Source organism: Neoarius graeffei, chromosome 20 (assembly GCF_027579695.1).
Source record: "Neoarius graeffei isolate fNeoGra1 chromosome 20, fNeoGra1.pri, whole genome shotgun sequence".
In the NCBI taxonomy this organism is placed as follows: Eukaryota; Metazoa; Chordata; class Actinopteri; order Siluriformes; family Ariidae; genus Neoarius; species Neoarius graeffei.
Window position 1 is genome coordinate 32479787 of NC_083588.1, and position 22655 is coordinate 32502441.

A 22655-nucleotide genomic window follows, 5' to 3' on the forward strand; every position below is an offset into this window, starting at 1 on the left:
CCTTTCATATTTTTCAAGTTTAGGTCATAAAATGAAATTTTCCCTGACACCCAATTATTTTTGTTTAGTGGACCAAAAACTACTGAATTCGAATCACAGACTTTGTTTTTATTAGGGTTTTTTTAAATTAATTTTTTAAAAATAGAACAATTAATGAATTTAGGGCCATGTGGCCCAAAATTCTCCACTATTTTTTCCTGCTTCACCATGACCCAATTCAAGATACTATGTCATGCATCAGGTGGTGAGCTTTCCCTATTCGCGCAAGGCATTTTGGGATACAAATTTGAAACAGGAGAAGAAAATGGAGGACGCAAATGAAACATTAAAGACCGACTACAGTAATGGAAAGTGAGAAGAAAAGATGTTATGTTGCGAAGGAAAGGAAACACAGGACCAAACTAATAAATATCGACAGTCAGCAAGCACCTCGGTGTGATCAGCTGTTCGTTTAGCGACAGAATGATGTAAGTCAGTGCACGGTCAAGATAAACCTGTAGATGGCAGTAATGCATCACTGTGGATGCCAGCTGCCTTAAAACCCAAAAGAAGAAGCAGGTAAACCTGTGCATGCGTACACCAGACTTACTCTGTCTGCTTGACTGTGCAACGCGAATGATTTCATGCACGTTATTTGCTAGGGAATCCCCTCAAATTAAATAACTTCCCAGGCACAGAAGTGTTTTTTTTTTTTTTAGATATTGTAGAAATAAACATATCACAATGACCACATTTCAAAGGGAACTAAATTTCAACAATTTTTATGAAATCGAAAGGCCGTATAGCTTTTTTCAAAATTATGCCTGCCTTTCTGGTATATAGGCGCTTAACTGCATTTAACTATGCAGTTTTCAATCCAAGTATCATTGGCTGCTACTTTTATGTATTTTTGCCTGCTGTTTCATAGAATTTTTGAATAAGCCAGATGTGTCTGACCTCTCTATCTCCTGTAGCGATCCAACTACCTGCATCGTGAAGTTGTGCACATGGCTGAGCTGTACTCCAATGTGAGGGCCACACCCTGGCGCATGGTCACTATCTGGGGTGGGGCCAGTCTGCTGAAAGCCTACTTGCGCAGCATGCAGGACCTGCTGTCTATGCTCGACTGGAAATGGGACTTCTTCATCAACCTCAGTGCCACCGACTTCCCCACCAGGTCAGTCACCAAGCACACTGAACTATAAGTTTCAAACGTATAACCAGTGATAGATTTTTTTTTTCTTGCAAACTTCATCTCACGTTTTAAAAGCTGTTTTGAACTCTCCAACAATAACGAACACTCCTGAAAGCCCGATGATGATTAGAATGTGGTTAAAGTGTTTTAAAAACTTTTTATTTTTTGCCCAGCACTCTGTTGTGCTCTCTTGAAGTTTACACTGTAGTTGGGGGGGGGAACAGAGCAGCATCAAGAGTGAAAATGTCAGCCAAGTGGCTTGTAGAAAGCTGATCTCTAAAAGGATTATATTGAAAATGTAGTGGCTGCTTTTTTGTTGTTGTTGTTGGCTGTTTTTTTTTTTTTTTTTGTTTAATCACACATCCATTTAAAAAAAAAACATTTTATATCCACCATCCAGCTTTTTGGTGATTTTAGCTGTTAATATTTTTATGGTTTCTCCTTCAACCTGAGAATGTGGTCATGCTCATTTCACCCCCCCCCCCCCCCCCCCCCCCCCCAGTTTATTGTGACATGTAAAAATGGAAAATCGTGATCAGGGAAAATCACCTTTACTGTGGAGGTTAATGATCATGTACCACACAATTAAACGTGCTAACTGCAAAGTCCTCTTAAATTTTCATCAAATAATTTTATTGTGCCTGGCGTTTTCCTATGTCCTGCAGGAACAATATCATGTGCTGAGGGTTATTTATTTATTTATTTATTTATTTATTTATTTATTCCCCATTTTGGGACCGAATATCCTACCTCTTGAGGTAAACAGTATGGCCCGACGGAAATAGCCGAACACAGCAAGCTTTAACCAATTAGCATAATTATGGAACTGTGTTACACCAAGATGGTGATGCACGGAAAACATTGTGACACTGCATCGACCTTGCAGAGTTTTGAGTTGCAGGTATATAATTTGTGGTTGACATTCAGAAATAGATCAGTGAAACAAAAGACGAATATATCTTTTCTCTGTTGCCGCTTTTGTGTTCTTTCTTTTTCTGTAAGATCAAAACATTAGGTGTATAACTCCATACTCTCTACCATGGAGTTGAGTCTATGCATTCTAAGACTAAGATAGCTAAGCACTAGCTAGAATGATTTAGTTATCTGTCCAGAAAAATGCTGTGATCTAACCTTGCTCTATCTTGCAGTTACACTCACTAGGCAGGCTTTCCTTTTCTTTCCGTTTTAGTTAAAAGTAGGTCAAACACGGTGATAACGTGATATTGTTGCTCACCTGCTTCAGCGATCTCTGGAATCATAAAATGCGGGACTTTTTTTTTTTTTTTTTAAATCTCAGCAAAACATTTACATGTAGGATACATGGTGTGTGCAGCAGCAAAACCTCTTGAAACTTCAGCAGCAATAAAAATGGAACATTTTGCCCATCAAGGAGTCCATATTCTATGATAATTTCAAAAAGGGAGAAGCCCCCAAGCCATATATGCTATTCAGTTCAAATTCAGAAATAACATTTTATATACCATTTTTAACAATTGTTACCATTGTTACATAGTCTGTATTTGCACACTGGAACATGATTTGGCTCTTTTATTTTGTGACACTAACACTTGCAGGTCACATGTTTGGGACTAACTCCAATTTTCTCGTGAGATTTTCAGCTTCCTTGTGTCTTAAAATAGCAAATACATGTTTTACAAGGTTGAGAGTGAATTTAAGAGATTTAGCCAAACTTTTTCTATGTCGTCAGTGATGTATTGTAGTAATAGACCTTGAAGTAGTGCAGACGGTCCTTACTGACTCCTCTGGAATTCAGTGAGCAGACGTTTTCTGTAGACAGGTGAGACATTTTTCTGAACAGGAAGCACAGGGGTATTTTATGGCTGAAGCTCTTGGCCATGAGATATATTGGTGTGAAAGCTCTCTTTGTGCTGTTGTGCAGTGAAGCTGGTAGATCTCTCCCCATTTCTTTCAGTTTGGGGGGTTTTATTTTTTGGGTTTTTATTTTTTTCCCCCCACCCTCCAGACACATCAGAGGCTTTCTGGAGTGTGGTATAATCCCCACAGCCAACTGCTGATAAAAAAAAAAAGACATTGATACAGACAGACATTGATGACCACTAAATCCTGTCAGCAGAGGATAATTCAATTTACTGGAAGTCATCACACTCCTCTTTGCTACCTTTGAGTCAGCTCTCTTATATTCCATCTTTCTTTTTTTTCATATCTCTTTGAAACAGGACCAACGATGAGCTAGTGGCTTTCCTCTCTCAGAACCGTGACAAGAACTTCCTGAAGTCTCATGGCAGAGAGAATGCCAGGTAGCTGCTTCCCCCTTTTTTTTTTTTTTTAAATCTCAGATTTACTGACTTGCAGATAGTTTCTGTGTAAAACTATATGCTAGATTCTGTTAGAAGCTAGAATCCCAGCACTTTTGACAAAATTGCTTTCTGGATCGCTTCTTTTTGAACTGCTTCTGCTTATGCAACGATTGGGGGAGGCATAACACCCGAGGAAGAAAGCAGCATATTCCCATTTTCACAGATGTCCATGATCAGTCAGTATCGCTGTGATTATTAGGGGAGAGAGAGTATGCCACTCATCTCTTCCTGAGAACATGGACCTTTTTACTCTCTTGGTTCATGGATGCTGGGATCGGGGTTCAAATTTGTGATCTTAAGATAATAAAGTGAATGCTTTTCTGTTGCACCACTCAGGACACCTGATTGCAATTATATTTCCATATACGTATTACTAATCAGTAAACGTCCCATTTGTTCTCAGTTAATCTACTTCTTGATGTAATCGCTGAATTATTCTTAAAGACATGAACTATTTGTAACTGTTTTGTTGTAACTGTACAGTAACTAACTCATTTCAGTAATGGTTTTTATATATTTATTTAATATAAATACATAGGTGATTTATAGAAACTCGTGTGTGCTGACTGGTTGAGAAATTCGAACTATTTCTTGATAATCACCTCGAGGGACTCAGCAAAACCAATCACTTCATCACCATAAATGAGGAAGAATTACAAATTATGAAAGAAAATGCTGTTCCTAAAAGCACTAAAGATGCTACAAATTTGGTCTAAAACTATTCAAAAGTAAGGTGTAATTGATGTATTTTATCCATTTCAAAACAAAGTATTTTGTATGACTCCGCGTAGATGACAAGTCTTTGCTACGCCTTTATTACATTTGCATGCTGCTTTTGAAGTTTGAAATAAATGATTTAAAAAAAAATACTATTAAAAAAAAACACCTGTGTGTTTATACTAAAGCAATTATCTGCCTCACTCAGTGAATATCTGTGAATAATAACCTTGACTTTGTCTTGGTTATTATTCACCAATATTCACTTTGCTTTCGGTGAATAGTTGTTAAATACAAGTTTATTATGTGGGTCTTGTCCTGTCCGTGCAGTAGAATTATAATTTTCGTATATGGCTATGCTGGTACATGTGACGCTACTGTTATATTGTGGTTAGTCAGTTATTGCAAATATCATATCATAACCATCAGATAAAAAGACCTGTAATCGTGATTGGCAACACTGATTTTAAACAGTACATCTGTATTTTATGACCTAATCTGTGTTACTCTGTTATCCTAATGACCAACAGTCAAGAATCTCCATGGGGGGAAATTTCCCTTGAAAGAAAAACGGGAAATAAAAAAGGGAACAGTGTACTTTAATGCAAAATGTATCAGTGCTTTCATGAATGCTTCAGTTAAAGGTATTTGTATATGAAGCTCCAAGTATTTCAGTTGGCCTTTTGGAGATGGGACTGCATTTTTGGTAGCATAAGTAATTTTGGTACATTTCTGGTATGGCGTAAGTAATCAAATTACCTTTTGTATTGTTTAACTATTGGGAAGTAGGATAAACTGCTCCTGAGACAATCACGTGGCAGCAGTGCAATATATGAAATCGTACAGATACAGGTCAAGAACTTTGGTTTCAAGTTCCTCAAACATCAGAATATGGGAAAAAAAAATGCGATCACCATGACTTTGACTGTGGCATGGTGGTTGGTGACTAACAGATGGGCTGAGTCAAGTGTTTTAGAAACTGCTGATCTCCTGGGATTTACACACGCACACAAGTCTCTCGAGTTTACACAGTATGGGGCAAAAATTAAACCAAAAAAACAAAACAAAACCAAGCATCCAGTAAGTGGCAGCTCTGTGAGCAGGAACACTTGAGGAGAATGGCCAGACTGGTTTCAGCTGACAGGAAGTCTATCTAAAGTCAACTAACCACTTTGTACATCTGTGATGAGCAGAAATGTATCTCAGAATGCTCAACATGTCAAACCCTGAGACAGGGCTACAACAGCAGAAGACCACATCAGGTTCCTCTCCTGTTGGTCAAGAACAGGAATCTGAGGCTACAGTGGACAGAAGCTCACCACAACTGCACTGCTGAAGATTAGAAAACATCACCTGGTCTGCATGATTGATTTTATGCATTGCACTGCTGTCATTTGATTTGGATAATTGCATGAATGATCAGGTTCAACAACTGCCTTTAGATTTCCATTATGAGTGAGTTTGAAGTCAGCATGTTGTCCTTTCTTATCTCAGGACAGTGAAATGTGTTCAGGTAAATCACCCGGCTAGAGTAGATGAAGATTAGGCTGAAGAAGACTGACTCAATCTGATCTTTGTTTGAAATGATTATTCCATTTATGGCTCTGTTAACTGGTATCCTCTCTGCTGTTAACAAGGTTCATTAAGAAACAGGGGTTGGACAGACTCTTCCATGAGTGTGATAATCACATGTGGCGGCTTGGTGAGCGCACCATCCCTGAGGGCCTGGAGGTGTCTGGTGGCTCTGACTGGTTTTCACTTACACGCCGCTTTGTCGAGTATGTGGTCAGCTCCAAGAATGAGCTGGTGACCGGGCTGAAGCAGTTCTACACCTACGCCCTGCTCCCTGCTGAGGTGCTATATTTTGTCAGCTAGTTCTAAGTCTTTCGGACCGAACGTTTTTAAAAAAGCTCAACGGTTGATTTGGTCTGTCAAACTGTTTAGTGCACAACCAAGACAACATTTTCATCTTATTCAGTGGTTTGACTGTGAAAGTGGAATATGTCATTTCTGTTGCACTGCAGCTATTTTTTTTTTCTTCCCCTTTTTCCAAACTACAGCAGCGTGACTCCTCTGTAGTCTTTCAATACAACAGTATTCATTGTTTGGGGAAACAGGAAGTCAATAACATGCAGCTTAAAGTTGTAGCATTTACACACAGCAATGCCACAGCAAGTAGTAGATGAAAGTAGAACATGGTATGTTTTTAAGGTTAAAGTTTGCAGCTTGTTTTAGAAGGAAAAAGAGATTTCAAATCACAAAATTAACGATTGGATTCATTCATCCTGATAGCAATTCTATATGTGATTTACAGTTTACTTCTCAGGTGGAATTTTAAATTAATTTTATAGAATGGAGGAGAAACTACCCAAAACTAACCCTTTCCAATCTTGTCCCTTTGTTTTTCAGTCTTTCTTTCACACTGTGTTGGGTAACAGCCACATGTGTGACACGCTAGTGGACAACAACCTGCGAGTTACTAACTGGAATCGTAAACTGGGCTGCAAATGCCAGTACAAGCATATAGTGGACTGGTGCGGATGCTCTCCCAATGACTTCAAACCTGCTGATCTCATCCGAATTCAGGTCAGTGCAGTGAAAGTATACCAGTATTGCACACGTTGAATGAAGAAAACAATGCACTTAAAAATATGGCACTGTAACTAACATACACACTACTGCACATTTAATATGAAATTTAAAAAATATTTAATATTGCACTAAGCAGTAAAAATGTTACATGTTGCATTAACCGTGTGCCATCACTTATTTGCATCAAGAAAGAGAATAGCTGACAGTACAAAAGAGCTTTTGAAATGTTCACTGTTGGACTGATGAACCATTGACTGAAAAGTGCTCCTGAAACTGTTCCATTGAGCTGTATAGTGGAGTGACATTAGCAAGAATTAAGTACAGTCCATTTTCTTCCTCTCCATTAGTGCTTCCAGAGAGTACAACTTTTGTGTTACTACTGTGCCATCCTCCCAAGTTTTAGTGCCATCCTCAAGTTTTATTCCCATCCTGGTACCCTGGTAGAACAGGTGGAGGAGTGCCTCAGAATTATGTCATGTACGTGCACTCCAGGGGCGGCATGGCGGTGTAGTGGTTAGCGCTGTCGCCTCACAGCAAGAAGGTCCGGGTTCGAGCCCCGTGGCCAGCGAGGGCCTTTCTGTGCGGAGTTTGCATGTTCTCCCCGTGTCCGCGTGGGTTTCCTCTGGGTGCTCCGGTTTCTCCCACAGTCCAAAGACATGCAGGTTAGGTTAACTGGTGAGACTAAATTGAGCGTAGGTGTGAATGTGAGTGTGAATGGTTGTCTGTGTCTATGTGTCAGCCCTGCGATGACCTGGCAACTTGTCCAGGGTGTACCCCGCCTTTCGCCCGTAGTCAGCTGGGATAGGCTCCAGCTTGCCTGCGACCCTGTAGAACAGGATAAAGCGGCTAGAGATGATCTGAGATGAGATGTGCACTCCACATCTGTTCCAAAGGTGGGCGTTTTTGTCTAACTGACATTAAGCTGGACGTGATCATCTTTATACCCGCCAGCAGAGCTCTCCATCACACTCCTGTACTCCTCCTTCCCTTCACTCAAGCATCCACTCACTAATCACCATGTGGCTTTCTCACAGCATGCACTGTTGAAGATGTGACAGTTTTAATGGCAGCAAGCAGCCCAAAGGAAGCAAAGTATCCCAGTAATTTGATCTTAGTAAAAATAGAATGTGCAAAAATATTCAGATGACATTAAACTGAAACACAAATAGTTGTATTTTGATTGGCTAAATGTAAGTAAGTAGGGTTATACCCTGTGTAGGGAGCATATGTCCTGGCACAGCTCACACAATTCATGGGCAAGAAAGGTCACAAAATTCACCACAGGTATTTAATTATGGCACAGCCTGCATGCCAGTGTAAAAGATCACTGTTAATTTGTTGACTTGTACTTTCTGGTGGAAAGCACATAATTAATAACTTGAAAGCATATTAAACTCCATGCATATACGATTTATGATGTGCATGCTTTTTTCTTATTAGATTATTTAATAGGGTTGTAAAACAAATATTTGATAAACTGCATTATGGGAATGTGCAATTCACATTGTGGGAATCGGCATTCAATTAATTATGCCTCTAATAAAATTGAGCTATTTGAACACCATGTCCCAGTGTGCACAACCCATAGAGGTAAAATAATTTGAGAGCACGCAGTGGTCCTGATGGCTTTGAATCACAATGACTGACATGCATTATATATTTATATGGTTACACATCATATTGCAACAGTTAAAAAGTGCTCCTCAGTAGCTTTCAAATGATACCAGCCTCATGTCACTGCGATCTATGGTGCCAAAGAAAGAGACAGGACGCAAGCACTTTAGCTGACTTTGGAGTTCTATTTCTGGTTAAAATGACACTTCAGACACTGCTATGGAGCTCATTATGTTTCCAATCATTCATTTTCCCTAGGTCTAAGACTTACTAAATCAGATTTTTGGGAGAATTTATACCTTTATTTTTAAGATATGGTGATCCTCTAGTGTTTATGATTCAAAAATAATAGAATATTTTCAGTCATATTTTTTTCTTCGTTTAAGTTGTAAAGTATCATGAATTGTTACACCCCTATTCATGTATTTGAGATTTCATTTAGTAGTGAAATGTTGTTAATCATGCCCTGTTCTCCTTGTCCCCCCCAACAGCAGCTGACACGGCCCACGTTCTTCGCCCGCAAATTTGAATCCACCGTCAACCAGGAGGCCATTGATATTCTTGATACCCACCTGTATGGGCACTACCCAGCAGACACTGCAGCACTCAAGGCCTACTGGGAAAGCCTGTTTGAGCGGGAAGATGGTGTGGGTACTCTCAGCGACGTGGCACTCACAGCCTACATGTCCTTCTTCAGACTTGGTCTCAGTAGTCAGAAAACCATGCATGAGGCCTGCAGGTGAGTTTCCCAGACAATGAAGTCACTTAAAAGTTCTTCTCAAATCAAAGCTTTGGATAGTCTATAATTTTATATTGTTTTATCATTTATGGGGAAAACAATTCATGATTTATAGTATATCTAGGCACCACTTTATGATTGCTCCCTTGACCTATCCTGTATGCCCCAGTGGTGGGTTCTTGCTCTACAGTAGTTGTTTGTATTCAGCTGTGCATCTTCCCTCACATGATATTTTACTCATACAGAATAAGTGGAAGGCTCACAATAATCTCTTTGCTGTTCTCCATGTAGTTAGCTCCTTAAAGGGCATATTCTGGACCAGTTTCGTTTTTTTTTTTTTTTAAATATGAAAGTATGTCCCTTTACACACTCATCCAGAAAGGTAATTTTGCACAAGGCCATCTGTCTACAGCAGAAAAAAATAAAATGACAAAACGCGTCTGGAAAAATCCCAAGGGAGTCTGGAGCCAGAATTGTGACGTTATCTGCGGAAGCGCGAGCAGGCTGTGTGAACTTTGCACGGTTTCAGTGCACAGCCTGTGTAGACCAAGCACTCCCATTTCTCTCTCATTGTCCGGTCTTTTGGAAAATGATGAGTACTAATCCCATCAAGATTGGTGCTGCTACACCCTCCTACAATACATCTATTAACCATTTTAATAATTATGCGATAACGTTGAAATTTGCAGAAAACCACCAGGTCGTTTTCTCATAAACAAACCAGCGCTGACGTAGGATTCGAAGGGAGGCGTCCCGCACGCGACGTCACGAAAATCAGTGTTTCCCGGGAAATCCAAATGCCAAGTTTTTTCAGAGGCGGACCAATTCACCTCAAATGGCTTGATTTCAACTGAAATTTTTCTGGTATTGCGCAAAGTAAAAAAATTGCAGAGAATGCAGAATGTTACAGATATTTGACCAAAGTTAAATATAAAATAGGAGAATTACATTGATCTTGCTCCTGAATTTACCTGTGATATGCCCTTTAAGGTACTGTCAGGTTTGTTTACAGTGCCTTGCAAAAGTATTCATTCCCCTTGAACTTTTTCACATTTTTCCACCTTACAACCACGAACTTAAGTTTTTTTATTGAGATTTTATGTGATAGACCAACACAGAGTAGCACATAATTGTGAAGCGAAATGAAAATGATAAATGGTCTTCAAAATTTTAAACAAATAAAAATCTGAAAAATGTGGTGTGCATTAGTATTCAGCCCCCTGTACTCTGATACCTCTAAATACAATCCAGTGCAATCAATTGCCTTCAGAAGTCATCTAATTAGTTAATAGAGTCCTACTGTGTATAATTTACTCTCAGCATAAATACACTTGTTCTGTGAAGGCCTCAGTGGTTTGTTAGAGAACACTGAAGAACAAACAGCATCATGAAGACCAAAGAACTCACCAGACAGGTTAGGGATAAAGTTCTGGAGAAGTTTAAATTAGGGTTAGGTTATAAAAAAAATATCCCAAGCTCTGAACATCTCAAGAAGCACTGTTCAAGCCATCATTCAAAAGTGGAAAAAGTATGGAACAACTGCAAACCTACCAAGACATGGCCGTCCACCTAAACTGACAGAGTGAGCAAGGAGAGCACTGGTCAGAGAAGCAGCCAAGAGGCCCATGATCACTCTGGAGGAGCTGCAGAAATCCACAGCTCAGGTGGGAGAATCTGTGCACAGGACAACTATAAGTCGTACACTCCACAAATCTGGCCTTTTTGGAAGAGTGGCAAGAAGAAAGCCATTGTTGAAAGACGGGCATAAGAAGCCATGTAGGGGACACAGCAAACATGTGGAAGAAGGTGCTTTGGTCATATGAGACCAAAGTTGAACTTTTTGGCCTAAATGCAAAGCGCTACGTGTGGCGGAAAACTAACACTGCTCATCACCCTGCACACACCATCCCCACTGTGAAACATGGTGGTGGCAGCATCATGCTATGGGGATGCTTTTCTTCAGCAGGGACAGGGAAGCTGGTCAGAGTTGATGGGAAGGTGGATGGAGCTAAATAAAGGGCAATCCTGGAAGAAAACCTGTTGGAGGCTGCAAAAGACTTGAGACTGGGAAGGAGATTCACCTTCCAGCAAGACAATGACCCTAAACATACAGCCAGAGCTACAATGGAATAGTTTAGATCAAAGAATATTCATGTGTTAGAATGGCCCAGTCAAAGTCCAGACCTAAATCCCATTGAGCATCTGTGGCAAGACTTGAAAATTGCTGTTCGACGCTCTCCATCCAATCTGGCTGAGCTTGAGCTATTTTGCAAAGAAGAATGGGCAAAAATTTCAGTGTCTCGATGTGCAAAGCTGGTAGAGACGTACCACAAAAGACTTGCAGCTGTAATTGCAGCAAAAGGTGGCTCTACAAAGTATTGACATAGGGGGGCTGAATACTAATGCACATCACATTTTTCAGATTTTTATTTGTTTAAAATTTTGAAGACCATTTATCATTTTCGTTTCACTTCACAATTATGTGCTACTCTGTGTTGGTCTATCACATAAAATCTCAATAAAAAAACTTAAGTTCGTGGTTGTAAGGTGGAAAAATGTGAAAAAGTTCAAGGGGTATGAATACTTTTGCAAGGCACTGTAGATTTGGCATGGAGGTGCATCTCAAACTTGGCTGTTGTGTAAATCATCCATCCATTATCTGTAACTGCTTATCCTATGGGCAAGCGGCGGGGTACACCCTGGACAAGTCGCCGGGTCATCGCAGAGCTGACACATAAACAACCATTCGCATTCACACCTATGGTCAATTTAGAGCCACCAATTAGCCTAACCTGCATGTGGGAGGAAACCAGAGCACCCGGCGGAAACCCACACAGACACGGGGAGAACACGCAAACTCCCCGCAGAAAGGTCCCCATTGGCCACTGGGCTCAAACCCAGAACCTTCTTGCTGTGAGGCGACAGTGCTAACCACTACACCACTGTGCCGCCTTGTGTCAAAGAATTCAACACATCACTCTGACTTCCTGTTTCAGAAGGACATATGTCAAAATATGGAATCAAGTCATAGCTAAGAAACTATTTCATGGGGTTTATAAATTCTGTCTTGGATGTAGTTGGAGCAAACATTTCTCTTTTTTGACTAAAACCAGACAGCTGAATAAATGTAGTAAATTCAATTTAATATTGATGTATATGTGAAACTGCCTCAGACAGCGCAAACACTAGCAGTACTGCCATCTTATGCATTCATAACACTAAACTTCAGTAAAGATTTAACTGTTAAAAATCATAAAAACGACTGTCAATTATGTTGAATGTTTCACCTTAGTGTTTATTTATTTATCCACAGTAATGCTTGCCCGTCAGGAAAGAAAATTGAGGGTTTGAACACGCACTGTATATTTTTCCTAAAATTAATGTGTTGACATACTCTACTTTTGCAGTCCAGCAGACTTGCTGTGCCTCGTGAGTTAGTTGTGTAGACAAGCAGCAGCGCCACACCATGGACTTGGATTCAAACAGGCTTATGCATATTTTTCGTTCAGTTCTTTTTATTTTGCATCAGGCCAAAGAAAATCTCATCTCATTATCTGTAGCCGCTTTATCCTGTTCTACAGGGTCGCAGGCAAGCTGGAGCCTATCCCAGCTGACTACGGGCGAAAGGTGGGGTACACCCTGGACAAGTCGCCAGGTCATCACAGGGCTGACACATAGACACAGACAACCATTCACACTCACATTCACACCTACGGTCAATTTAGAGTCACCAGTTAAACTAACCTGCATGTCTTTGGACTGTGGGGGAAACCGGGGCACCCGGAGGAAACCCACGCGGACACGGGGAGAACATGCAAACTCCGCACAGAAAGGCCCTCGCCGGCCACGGGGCTCGAACCCGGACCTTCTTGCTGTGAGGTGACAGCGCTAACCACTACACCACCCTGCCGCCTGCCAAAGAAAATCTCATCTCATTATCTCTAGCCGCTTTATCCTGTTCTACAGGGTCTCAGGCAAGCTGGAGCCTATCCCAGCTGACTACGGGCGAAAGGTGGGGTACACCCTGGACAAGTCGCCAGGTCATCACAGGGCTGACACATAGACAACCATTCACACTCACACCTACGGTCAATTTAGAGTCACCAGTTAACCTAACCTGCATGTCTTTGGACTGTGGGGGAAACCGGAGCACCCGGAGGAAACCCACGCGGACACGGGGAGAACATGCAAACTCCGCACAGAAAGGCCCTCGCCGGCCACGGGGCTCGAACCCGGACCTTCTTGCTGTGAGATGACAGCGCTAACCACTACACCACCGTGCCGCCCGCCAAAGAAAATCATTTTGCAAAATTTCAATCTTTATTATTATTATTAGGGCCCGAGCCCTATGGGCGAAGGCCCTATTGTTCTTGTAAGAGTTCACTATTATTATTAGGGCCCGAGCCCTATGGGCGAAGGCCCTATTGTTCTTGTAAGAGTTCACTATTATTATTCTTCCGTCTTCTTTATTTTTCTCCGCTGTTGGGCCATTTTCGGGGCACTTGCCATGGGCGAAAACGCACGAAATTTGGCACCAGTTCCGAGAATTGCCACCGCTACTCAGACCCAAAAGCCCAAACTTGGCCGGGGCTCAGGGCCTCTATAGCGCCCCCTAAGTCGTTGTGATTTTGGTCTCCCGCATTAAGGTGCCTGGTTGCCATGTAGTTCGTAGTAGTGGCATGCCATTTGGTACGCATATGTATCTCACTAAGCCGGACAAAAATGTAATGCCAATGCATTAGCCACGCCCAACAGGAAGTGAGGTAATTTCACTTTTGTGCGAAATGCATGGCCACGAAGACGGCGCAACTCCTCCTAGACCGTTCATAGGAATGTCACCAAAATTGATACACATCATCTACAGACATGGCTGACAAAAGTTACTAAATGCGTTTCACGTAGGATTAACCGTTCAGAAGTTATACGTCAATCAATTTTCGATGCAAAATTTTACATGCTTAAAAATTCATAACAAATCTTCTGATTGCTCAAAACTGCTCATACTTCACACGCAAATCACTCATTGGGCTTCTGACATGTTACCCAATATCTGTGATATTTCGCCACTGGGGGCGCTATTTTTGGGCAAAAAATCCAATCTTTCCTCAAATTTGGTCAAACTTCACGGCCACCCTCTTACTACCTCCCATGTCATGTATACCACATTTTGGGAATTTTCGTCCATGCGGGGCCCTGTTTCTGGCCGACGCAATTGCTCCAAAACGGGTTTTTGGTTAATAATTCCATAATGCTTTTCCTTCACACCACTACCTTGTGACAGTACGTTGCTGTTGTAGACGCTTATTTTTCCAACTCATAATCGCTCATGTACAGCATAGCGCCACCTTCTGACATGGGAAAAACCAAAAAATTTATTCTTCAAAAATCTATATCTCATCTTCAATTTACTCAATTGTCATCAAACTTCATCCGCAAACTCTTCATAGCTCACCTGACATGTCCGCCAAATTTTGTGCACTTTCGCCCCTGGGGGTGCTGGTTATGGCAGAAATGATATTGCAGCTTCTGATTTGTCAAACTTGGCAAGCAAACTCTTTACAAGACCCTTATTGGGGCGCTTGCCATGGTCGACAACGCACGAAATTTGGCTCCTTTTTCTTGGACTGCCACCGCTACTGAGAACCAGAAGCCCAGATCCAGGCGGGCCTCAGGGCCTCTATAGCGCCCCCTAACTCGTTGTGATTTTGGCCTCCCGCATTTAGGTGCCTGGTTGCCATGTAGTTTGTAGTAGTGGCATGCCATTTGGTACGCATATGTATCTCACTAAGCCGGACAAAAATGTAATGCCAATGCATTAGCCACGCCCAACAGGAAGTGAGGTAATTTCACTTTTGTGCGAAATGCATGGCCACGAAGACGGCGCTACTCCTCCTAGACCGTTCATAGGAATGTCACCAAAATTGATACACATCATCTACAGACATGGCTGCCAAAAGGTACTTAATACCTTTCACGTAGCATAAACCGTTCAGAAGTTATACGTCAATCAATTTTCAATGCAAAATTTTACATGCTTAACAATTCATAACAAATCTTCTAATTGCTCAAAACTGCTCATACTTCACACGCAAATCCCTCATTGGGCTTCTGACATGTTACCCATTTTCTGTGATATTTCGCCACTGGGGGCGCTATTTTTGGGCAAAAAATCCAATCTTTCCTCTTTTCCTTCACACCACTACCTTGTGATAGTACGTTGCTGTTGTAGACACTTATTTTTCCAACTCATAATCGCTCATGTACAGCATAGCGCCACCTACTGACATGGGAAAAACCAAAATATTTATTCTTGAAAAATCTATATCTCATCTTCTATTTACTCACTTGTCATCAAACTTCATACGCAAACTCTTCATAGCTCACCTGACATATCCGCCAAATTTTGTGCACTTTCGCCCCTGGGGGTGCTGGTTATGGCAAAAATGATATTGCAGCTTCTGATTTGTCAAACTTGGCAAGCAAACTCTTTACAAGACCCTTATTGGGGCGCTTGCCATGGTCGACAACGCACGAGATTTGGCTCCTTTTTCTTAGACTGCCACCGCTACTGAGAACCAGAAGCCCAGATCCAGGCGGGCCTCAGGGCCTCTATAGCGCCCCCTAACGTGTTGTGATTTTTGCCTCTCTCATTAAGGTGCCTGCTTGGCATATAGTTTCTAGTTATTAGGGCCCGAGCCCTATAGGGCGAAGGCCCTATTGTTCTTGTAAGAGTTCACTATTATTATTCTTCCGTCTTCTTCTTCTTCTTCTTTATTTTTCTCCGCTGTTGGGCCATTTTCGGGGCGCTTGCCATGGGCGAAAACGCACGAAATTTGGCACCAGTTCCGAGAATTGCCACCGCTACTCAGAACCAAAAGCCCAAACTTGGCCGGGGCTCAGGGCCTCTATAGCGCCCCCTAAGTCGTTGTGATTTTGGCCTCCCGCATTAAGGTGCCTGGTTGCCATATAGTTTGTAGTAGTGGCATGCCATTTGGTATGCTTATGTATCTCACTAAGCCGGACAAAAATTTAATGCCATTGCATTAGCCACGCCCAACAGGAAGTGAGGTAATTTCACTTTTGTGCGAAATGCATGGCCACGAAGACGGCGCAACTCCTCCTAGACCGTTCATAGGAATGTCACCAAAATTGATACACATCATCTACAGACATGGCTGACAAAAGTTACTAAATACGTTTCACGTAGGATAAACCGTTCAGAAGTTATACGTCAATCAATTTTCACTTCAAAATTTTACATGCTAAAAAATTCATAACAAATCTTCTAATTGCTCAACACTGCTCATACTTCACACGCTAATCACTCATTGGGCTTCTGACATGTTACCCCATTTCTGTGATATTTCGCCACTGGGGGCGCTATTTTTGGGCAACAAATCCAATCTTTCCTCAAATTTGGTCAAACTTCACGGCCACCCTCTTACTACCTCCCATGTCATGTATACCACATTTTGGGAATTTTCGTCCATGGGGGGCGCTGTTTTTGGCCGACGCAATTGCTCCAAAACGGGTTTTTGGTAAATAATTCCATAATGCTTTCCCTTCACACCACTACCTTGTGATAGTACGTTGCTGTTGTAGACACTTATTTTTCCAACTCATAATCGCTCATGTACAGCATAGCGCCACCTACTGACATGGGAAAAACCACAAAATTTATTCTTCAAAAATCCATATCTCATCTTCTATTTACTTAATTGTCATCAAACTTCATACGCAAACTCTTCATAGCTCACCTGACATAGACGCCAAATTTTGTGCACTTTCGCCCCTGGGGGTGCTGGTTATGGCAAAAATGATATTGCAGCTTCTGATTTGTCAAACTTGGCAAGCAAACTCTTTACAAGACCCTTATTGGGGCGCTTGCCATGGTCGACGACGCACGAAATTTGGCTCCTTTTTCTTAGACTGCCACCGCTACTGAGACCCAGAGGCCCAGATCCAGGCGGGCCTCAGGGCCTCTATAGCGCCCCCTAAGTCGTTGTGATTTTGGCCTCCCGCATAAAGGTGCCTTGTTGCCATGTAGTTTGTAGTAGTGGCATGCCATTTGGTACGCATATGTATCTCACTAAGCCGGACAAAAATGTAATGCCAATGCATTAGCCACGCCCAACAGGACGTGAGGTAATTTCACTTTTGTGCGAAATGCATGGCCACGAAGACGGCGCACCTCCTCCTAGGCCGTTCATAGGAATGTCACCAAAATTGATAGACATCATCTACAGACATGGCTGACAGAAGTTACTAAATACGTTTCACGTAGGATAAGCCGTTCAGAAGTTGTACGTCAATCAATTTTCAATGCAAAATTTTACATGCTTAAAAATTCATAAGAAATCTTCTACTTGCTCAAAACTGCTCATACATCACACGCAAATCACTCATTGGGCTTCTGACACGTTACCCAATTTCTGTGATATTTCGCCACTGGGGGCGCTATTTTTGGGCAACAAATCCAATCTTTCCTCAAATTTGGTCAAACTTCACGGCCACCCTCTTACTACCTCCCATGTCATGTATACCACATTTTGGGAATTTTCGTCCATGGGGGGCGCTGTTTTTGGCCGACGCAATTGCTCCAAAACCTGTTTTTGGTAAATAATTCCATAATGCTTTTCCTTCACACCACTACCTTATGATAGTACGTTGCTGTTGTAGACTCTTATTTTTCCAACTCATAATCGCTCATGTACAGCATAGCGCCACCTACTGACATGGGAAAAACCAAAACATTTATTCTTCAAAAATCAATATCTCATCTTCTATTTACTCAGTCTTGATCAAACTTGATCCGCACACTCTTAACAGGTCACCTGACATATGTGCCAAATTTTGTGAACTTTTGCCACTGGGGGCGCTGTTTTCAGGCAACAATTTATATCTCGGCTTCTGATTGGTCAAACTTGATCAAACTTGACAAAACAACTCTTCTTAGGTCCCTTGACATGTATACCAAATTTGGTGAACTTTCACCACTGGGGGCGCTCATTACGCTGTAGCAGTTGCATGAGAGGTGTTTACAGTCATGAGGCACCTGGAGTATGTTGTTTTGGTTGCCTTAAACACACATGACTTGTGGGGAATGGGTAGGCATTCGGGAGCAAGTGTTGTAGCGTTACATACAGACTAATAGATGTCTAACAGAAGACAATCCTATGTAGCTATAGCTTGGTGACTGATGAGGTAAATACTTTAATTTGGTTGGGAAGCCATGGCATAAAATGTTCTGTACATGACAACATCTCAGCGCACCGTGTACTCTGTGTCCAATTCTGTGCTTTGTCGCCATTGTGGGAGTAATGTCTCTTGCCGAAGAAGCTGTGGAAGGTCTTTCGCGGGGACGCATGCCCCCGCCCCCCTTGGCCGCTGGCGCGAGGGCCCGTCGAGGCCGCTTGCGGCTTTATTAGGGCCCGAGCCCTATGGGCGAAGGCCCTATTGTTCTTGTAAGAGTCCACTATTATTATTCTTCCGTCGTCTTCTTCTTCTTTATTTTTCTCCGCTGTTGGGCCATTTTCGGGGTGCTTGCCATGGGCGAAAACGCACGAAATTTGGCACCAGTTCCGAGAATTGCCACCGCTACTCAGAACCAAAAGCCCAAACTTGGCCAGGGCTCAGGGCATCTATAGCGCCCCCTAAGTCGTTGTGATTTTGGTCTCCCGCATTAAGGTGCCTGGTTGCCATGTAGTTTGTAGTAGTGGCATGCCATTTGGTACGCATATGTATCTCACTACGCCTGACAAAAATGTAATGCCAATGCATTAGCCACGCCCAACAGGAAGTGAGGTAATTTCACTTTTTTGCGAAATGGATGGCCACGAAGACGGCGCAACTCCTCCTAGACCGTTCATAGGAATGTCACCAAAATTGATACACATCATCTACAGACATGGCTGACAAAAGTTACTAAATACGTTTCACGTAGCATAAACCGTTCAGAAGTTAGACGTCAATCAATTTTCAATGGAAAATTTTACATGCTTAAAAATTCATAACAAATCTTCTAATTGCTCAAAACTGCTCATACTTCACACGCAAATCACTCATTGGGGTTCTGACATGTTACCCAATTTCTGTGATATTTCGCCACTGGGGGCGCTATTTTTGGGCAAAAAATCCAATCTTTCCTCGAATTTGGTCAAACTTCACGGCCACCCTCTTACTACCTCCCATGTCATGTGTACCACATTTTGGGAATTTTCGTCCATGGGGGGCGCTGTTTTTGGCCGACGCAATTGCTCCAAAACGGGTTTTTGGTAAATAATTCCATAATGCTTTCCCTTCACACCACTACCTTGTGATAGTACGTTGCTGTTGTAGACACTTATTTTTCCAACTCAATATCGCTCATGTACAGCATAGCGCCACCTACTGACATGGGAAAAACCAAAAAATTTATTCTTCAAAAATCTTTATCTCATCTTCAATTTACTCAATTGTCATCAAACTTCATACGCAAACTCTTCATAGCTCACCTGACATATACGCCAAATTTTGTGCACTTTCGCCCCTGGGGGTGCTGGTTATGGCAAAAATGATATTGCAGCTTCTGATTTGTCAAACTTGGCAAGCAAATTCTTTACAAGACCTTTATTGGGGCGCTTGCCATGGTCGACAACGCACGAAATTTGGCTCCTTTTTCTTAGACTGCCACCGCTACTGAGAACAAGAAGCCCAGATCCAGGCGGGCCTCAGGGCCTCTATAGCGCCCCCTAAGTCGTTGTGATTTTGGCCTCCCGCATTAAGGTGCCTGGTTGCCATGTAGTTTGTAGTAGTGGCATGCCATTTGGTTCGGATATGTATCTCACTAAGCCGGGCAAAAATGTAATGCCAATGCATTAGCCACGCCCAACAGGAAGTGAGGTAATTTCACTTTTGTGCGAAATGCATGGCCACGAAGATGGCGCAACTCCTCCTAGGCCGTTCATAGGAATGTCACCAAAATTGATAGACGTCATCTACAGACATGGCTGACAAAAGTTCCTAAATACGTTTCACGTAGGATAAGCCGTTCAGAAGTTATACGTCAATCAATTTTCAATGCAAAATTTTGCATGCTTAAAAATTCATAACAAATCTTCTAATTGCTCAACACTGCTCATACTTCACACGCAAATCACTCATTGGGCTTCTGACATGCTACCCAATTTCTGTGATATTTCGCCACTGGGGGCGCTATTTTTGGGCAAAACATCCAATCTTTCCTCAAATTTGGTCAAACTTCACGGCCACCCTCGTACTACCTCCCATGTCATGTATACCACATTTTGGGAATTTTCGTCCATGGGGGGCGCTGTTTTTGGCCGACGCAATTGCTCCAAAACGGGTTTTTGGTAAATAATTCCATAATGCTTTTCCTTCACACCACTACCTTGTGATAGTACGTTGCTGTTGTAGACACTTATTTTTCCAACTCATAATCGCTCGTGCAGCATAGCGCCACCTACTGGCATGGGAGAAACCAAAACATTTATTCTTCAAAAATCAATATCTCATCTTCTATTTTCTCAATCTTGATCAAACTTGATACGCACACTCTTAACAGGTCACCTGACATATGTGCCAAATTTTGTGAACTTTTGCCACTGGGGGCGCTGTTTTCAGGCAACAATTTATATCTCGGCTTCTGATTGGTCAAACTTGAGAAAACAACTCTTCATAGGTCCCTTGACATGTATACCAAATTTGGTGAACTTTCACCACTGGGGGCGCTCATTGCGCTGTAGCAGTTGCAGGAGAGGTGTTTACAATCATGAGGCACCAGGAGTATGTTGTTTTGGTTGCCTTTAACACACAGGACTTGTGGGGAATGGGTAGGCAGTCGGGAGCAAGTGTTGTAGCGCTACATACAGACTAATAGATGTCTAACAGAAGACAATCCTTTGTAGCTATAGCTTGGTGACTGATGAGGTAAATACATTAATTTGGTTGGAGAGCCATGGCATACAATGTTCTGTCCATGACAACATCTCAGCGCACCGTGTACTCTGTGTCCAATTCTGTGCTTTGTCGCCATTGTGGGAGTAATGTCTCTTGCCGAAGAAGCTGTGGAAGGTTTTTCGCGGGGACGCATGCCCCCGCCCCCCTTGGCCGCTGGCGCGAGGGCCCGTCGAGGCCGCTTGCGGCTTTAATTATTATTATTATTAGGGCCCGAGCACCGTCCAGTGCAAGACCCTATTGTTTTTGAAGGATTATTATTATTATTTTTATTATTAGGCCCCGAGCACCGTACAGTGCGAGACCCTATTGTTGCCATGTGTCCAATTCTGTGCTTTGTCGCCATTGTGGGAGTAATGTCTCTTGCCGAGGAAGCTGTGGAAGGTCTTTCGCGGGGACGCATGCCCCCGCCCCCCTTGGCCGCTGGCGCGAGGGCCCGTCGAGGCCGCTTGCGGCTTTAATTCTTCCGTCTTCTTCTTCTTCTTCCGTCTTCTTCTTCTTCTTTATTTTTCTCCGCTGTTGGGCCATTTTCGGGGCGCTTGCCATGGGCGAAAACGCACGAAATTTGGCACCAGTTCCGAGAATTGCCACCGCTACTCAGAACCAGAAGCCCAAACTTGGCCGGGGCTCAGGGCCTCCATAGCGCCCCCTAAGTCGTTGTGATTTTGGCCTCCCGCATTAAGGTGCCTGGTTGCCATATAGTTTGTAGTAGTGGCATGCAATTTGGTTCGCATATGTATCTCACTAAGCCGGACAAAAATGTAATGCCAATGCATTAGCCACGCCCAACAGGAAGTGAGGTAATTTCACTTTTGTGCGAAATGCATGGCCACGAAGACGGCGCAACTCCTCCTAGACCGTTCATAGGAATGTCACCAAAATTGATACACTTCATCTAGAGACATGGCTGACAAAAGTTACTAAATACGTTTCACGTAGGATTAACCGTTCAGAAGTTATACGTCAATCAATTTTCGATGCAAAATTTTACATGCTTAAAAATTCATAACAAATCTTCTGATTGCTCAAAACTGCTCATACTTCACACGCAAATCACTCATTGGGCTTCTGACATGTTACCCAATTTCTGTGATATTTCGCCACTGGGGGCGCTATTTTTGGGCAAAAATTCCAATCTTTCCTCAATTTTGGTCAAACTTCACGGCCACCCTCTTCCTACCTCCCATGTCATGTATACCACGTTTTGGAAATTTTCGTCCATGGGGGGCGCTGTTTTTGGCCGACGCAATTGCTCCAAAACGGGTTTTTGGTAAATTATTCCATAATGCTTTTCCTTCACACCACTTCCTTGTGATAGTACGTTGCTGTTGTAGACACTTATTTTTCCAACTCATAATCGCTCATGTACAGCATAGCGCCACCTACTGACATGGGAAAAACCAAAAAATTTATTCTTCAAAAATCTATATCTCATCTTCTATTTACTCAATTGTCATCAAACTTCATACGCAAACTCTTCATAGCTCACCTGACGTCTACGCCAAATTTTGTGCACTTTCGCCCC

General features: G+C 42.4%; 1 protein-coding gene across 4 annotated transcripts in view; it reads left to right on the forward strand.

The window, feature by feature from the left end:
• Positions 1 to 22655, forward strand: part of xylt2 (xylosyltransferase II) — a 72297-nt gene that overhangs the window by 33057 nt on the left and 16585 nt on the right. For 3 of the 4 annotated variants that reach the window (XM_060901507.1, XM_060901510.1, XM_060901508.1), the window contains exons 4-8: positions 954 to 1156; positions 3373 to 3453; positions 5868 to 6084; positions 6640 to 6816; positions 8928 to 9175. In XM_060901507.1, the coding sequence (XP_060757490.1) occupies positions 954 to 1156; positions 3373 to 3453; positions 5868 to 6084; positions 6640 to 6816; positions 8928 to 9175 (926 nt within the window). The remainder of the gene's footprint in view (positions 1 to 953; positions 1157 to 3372; positions 3454 to 5867; positions 6085 to 6639; positions 6817 to 8927; positions 9176 to 22655) is intronic. The other variant, XM_060901509.1, reaches the window with a different exon arrangement.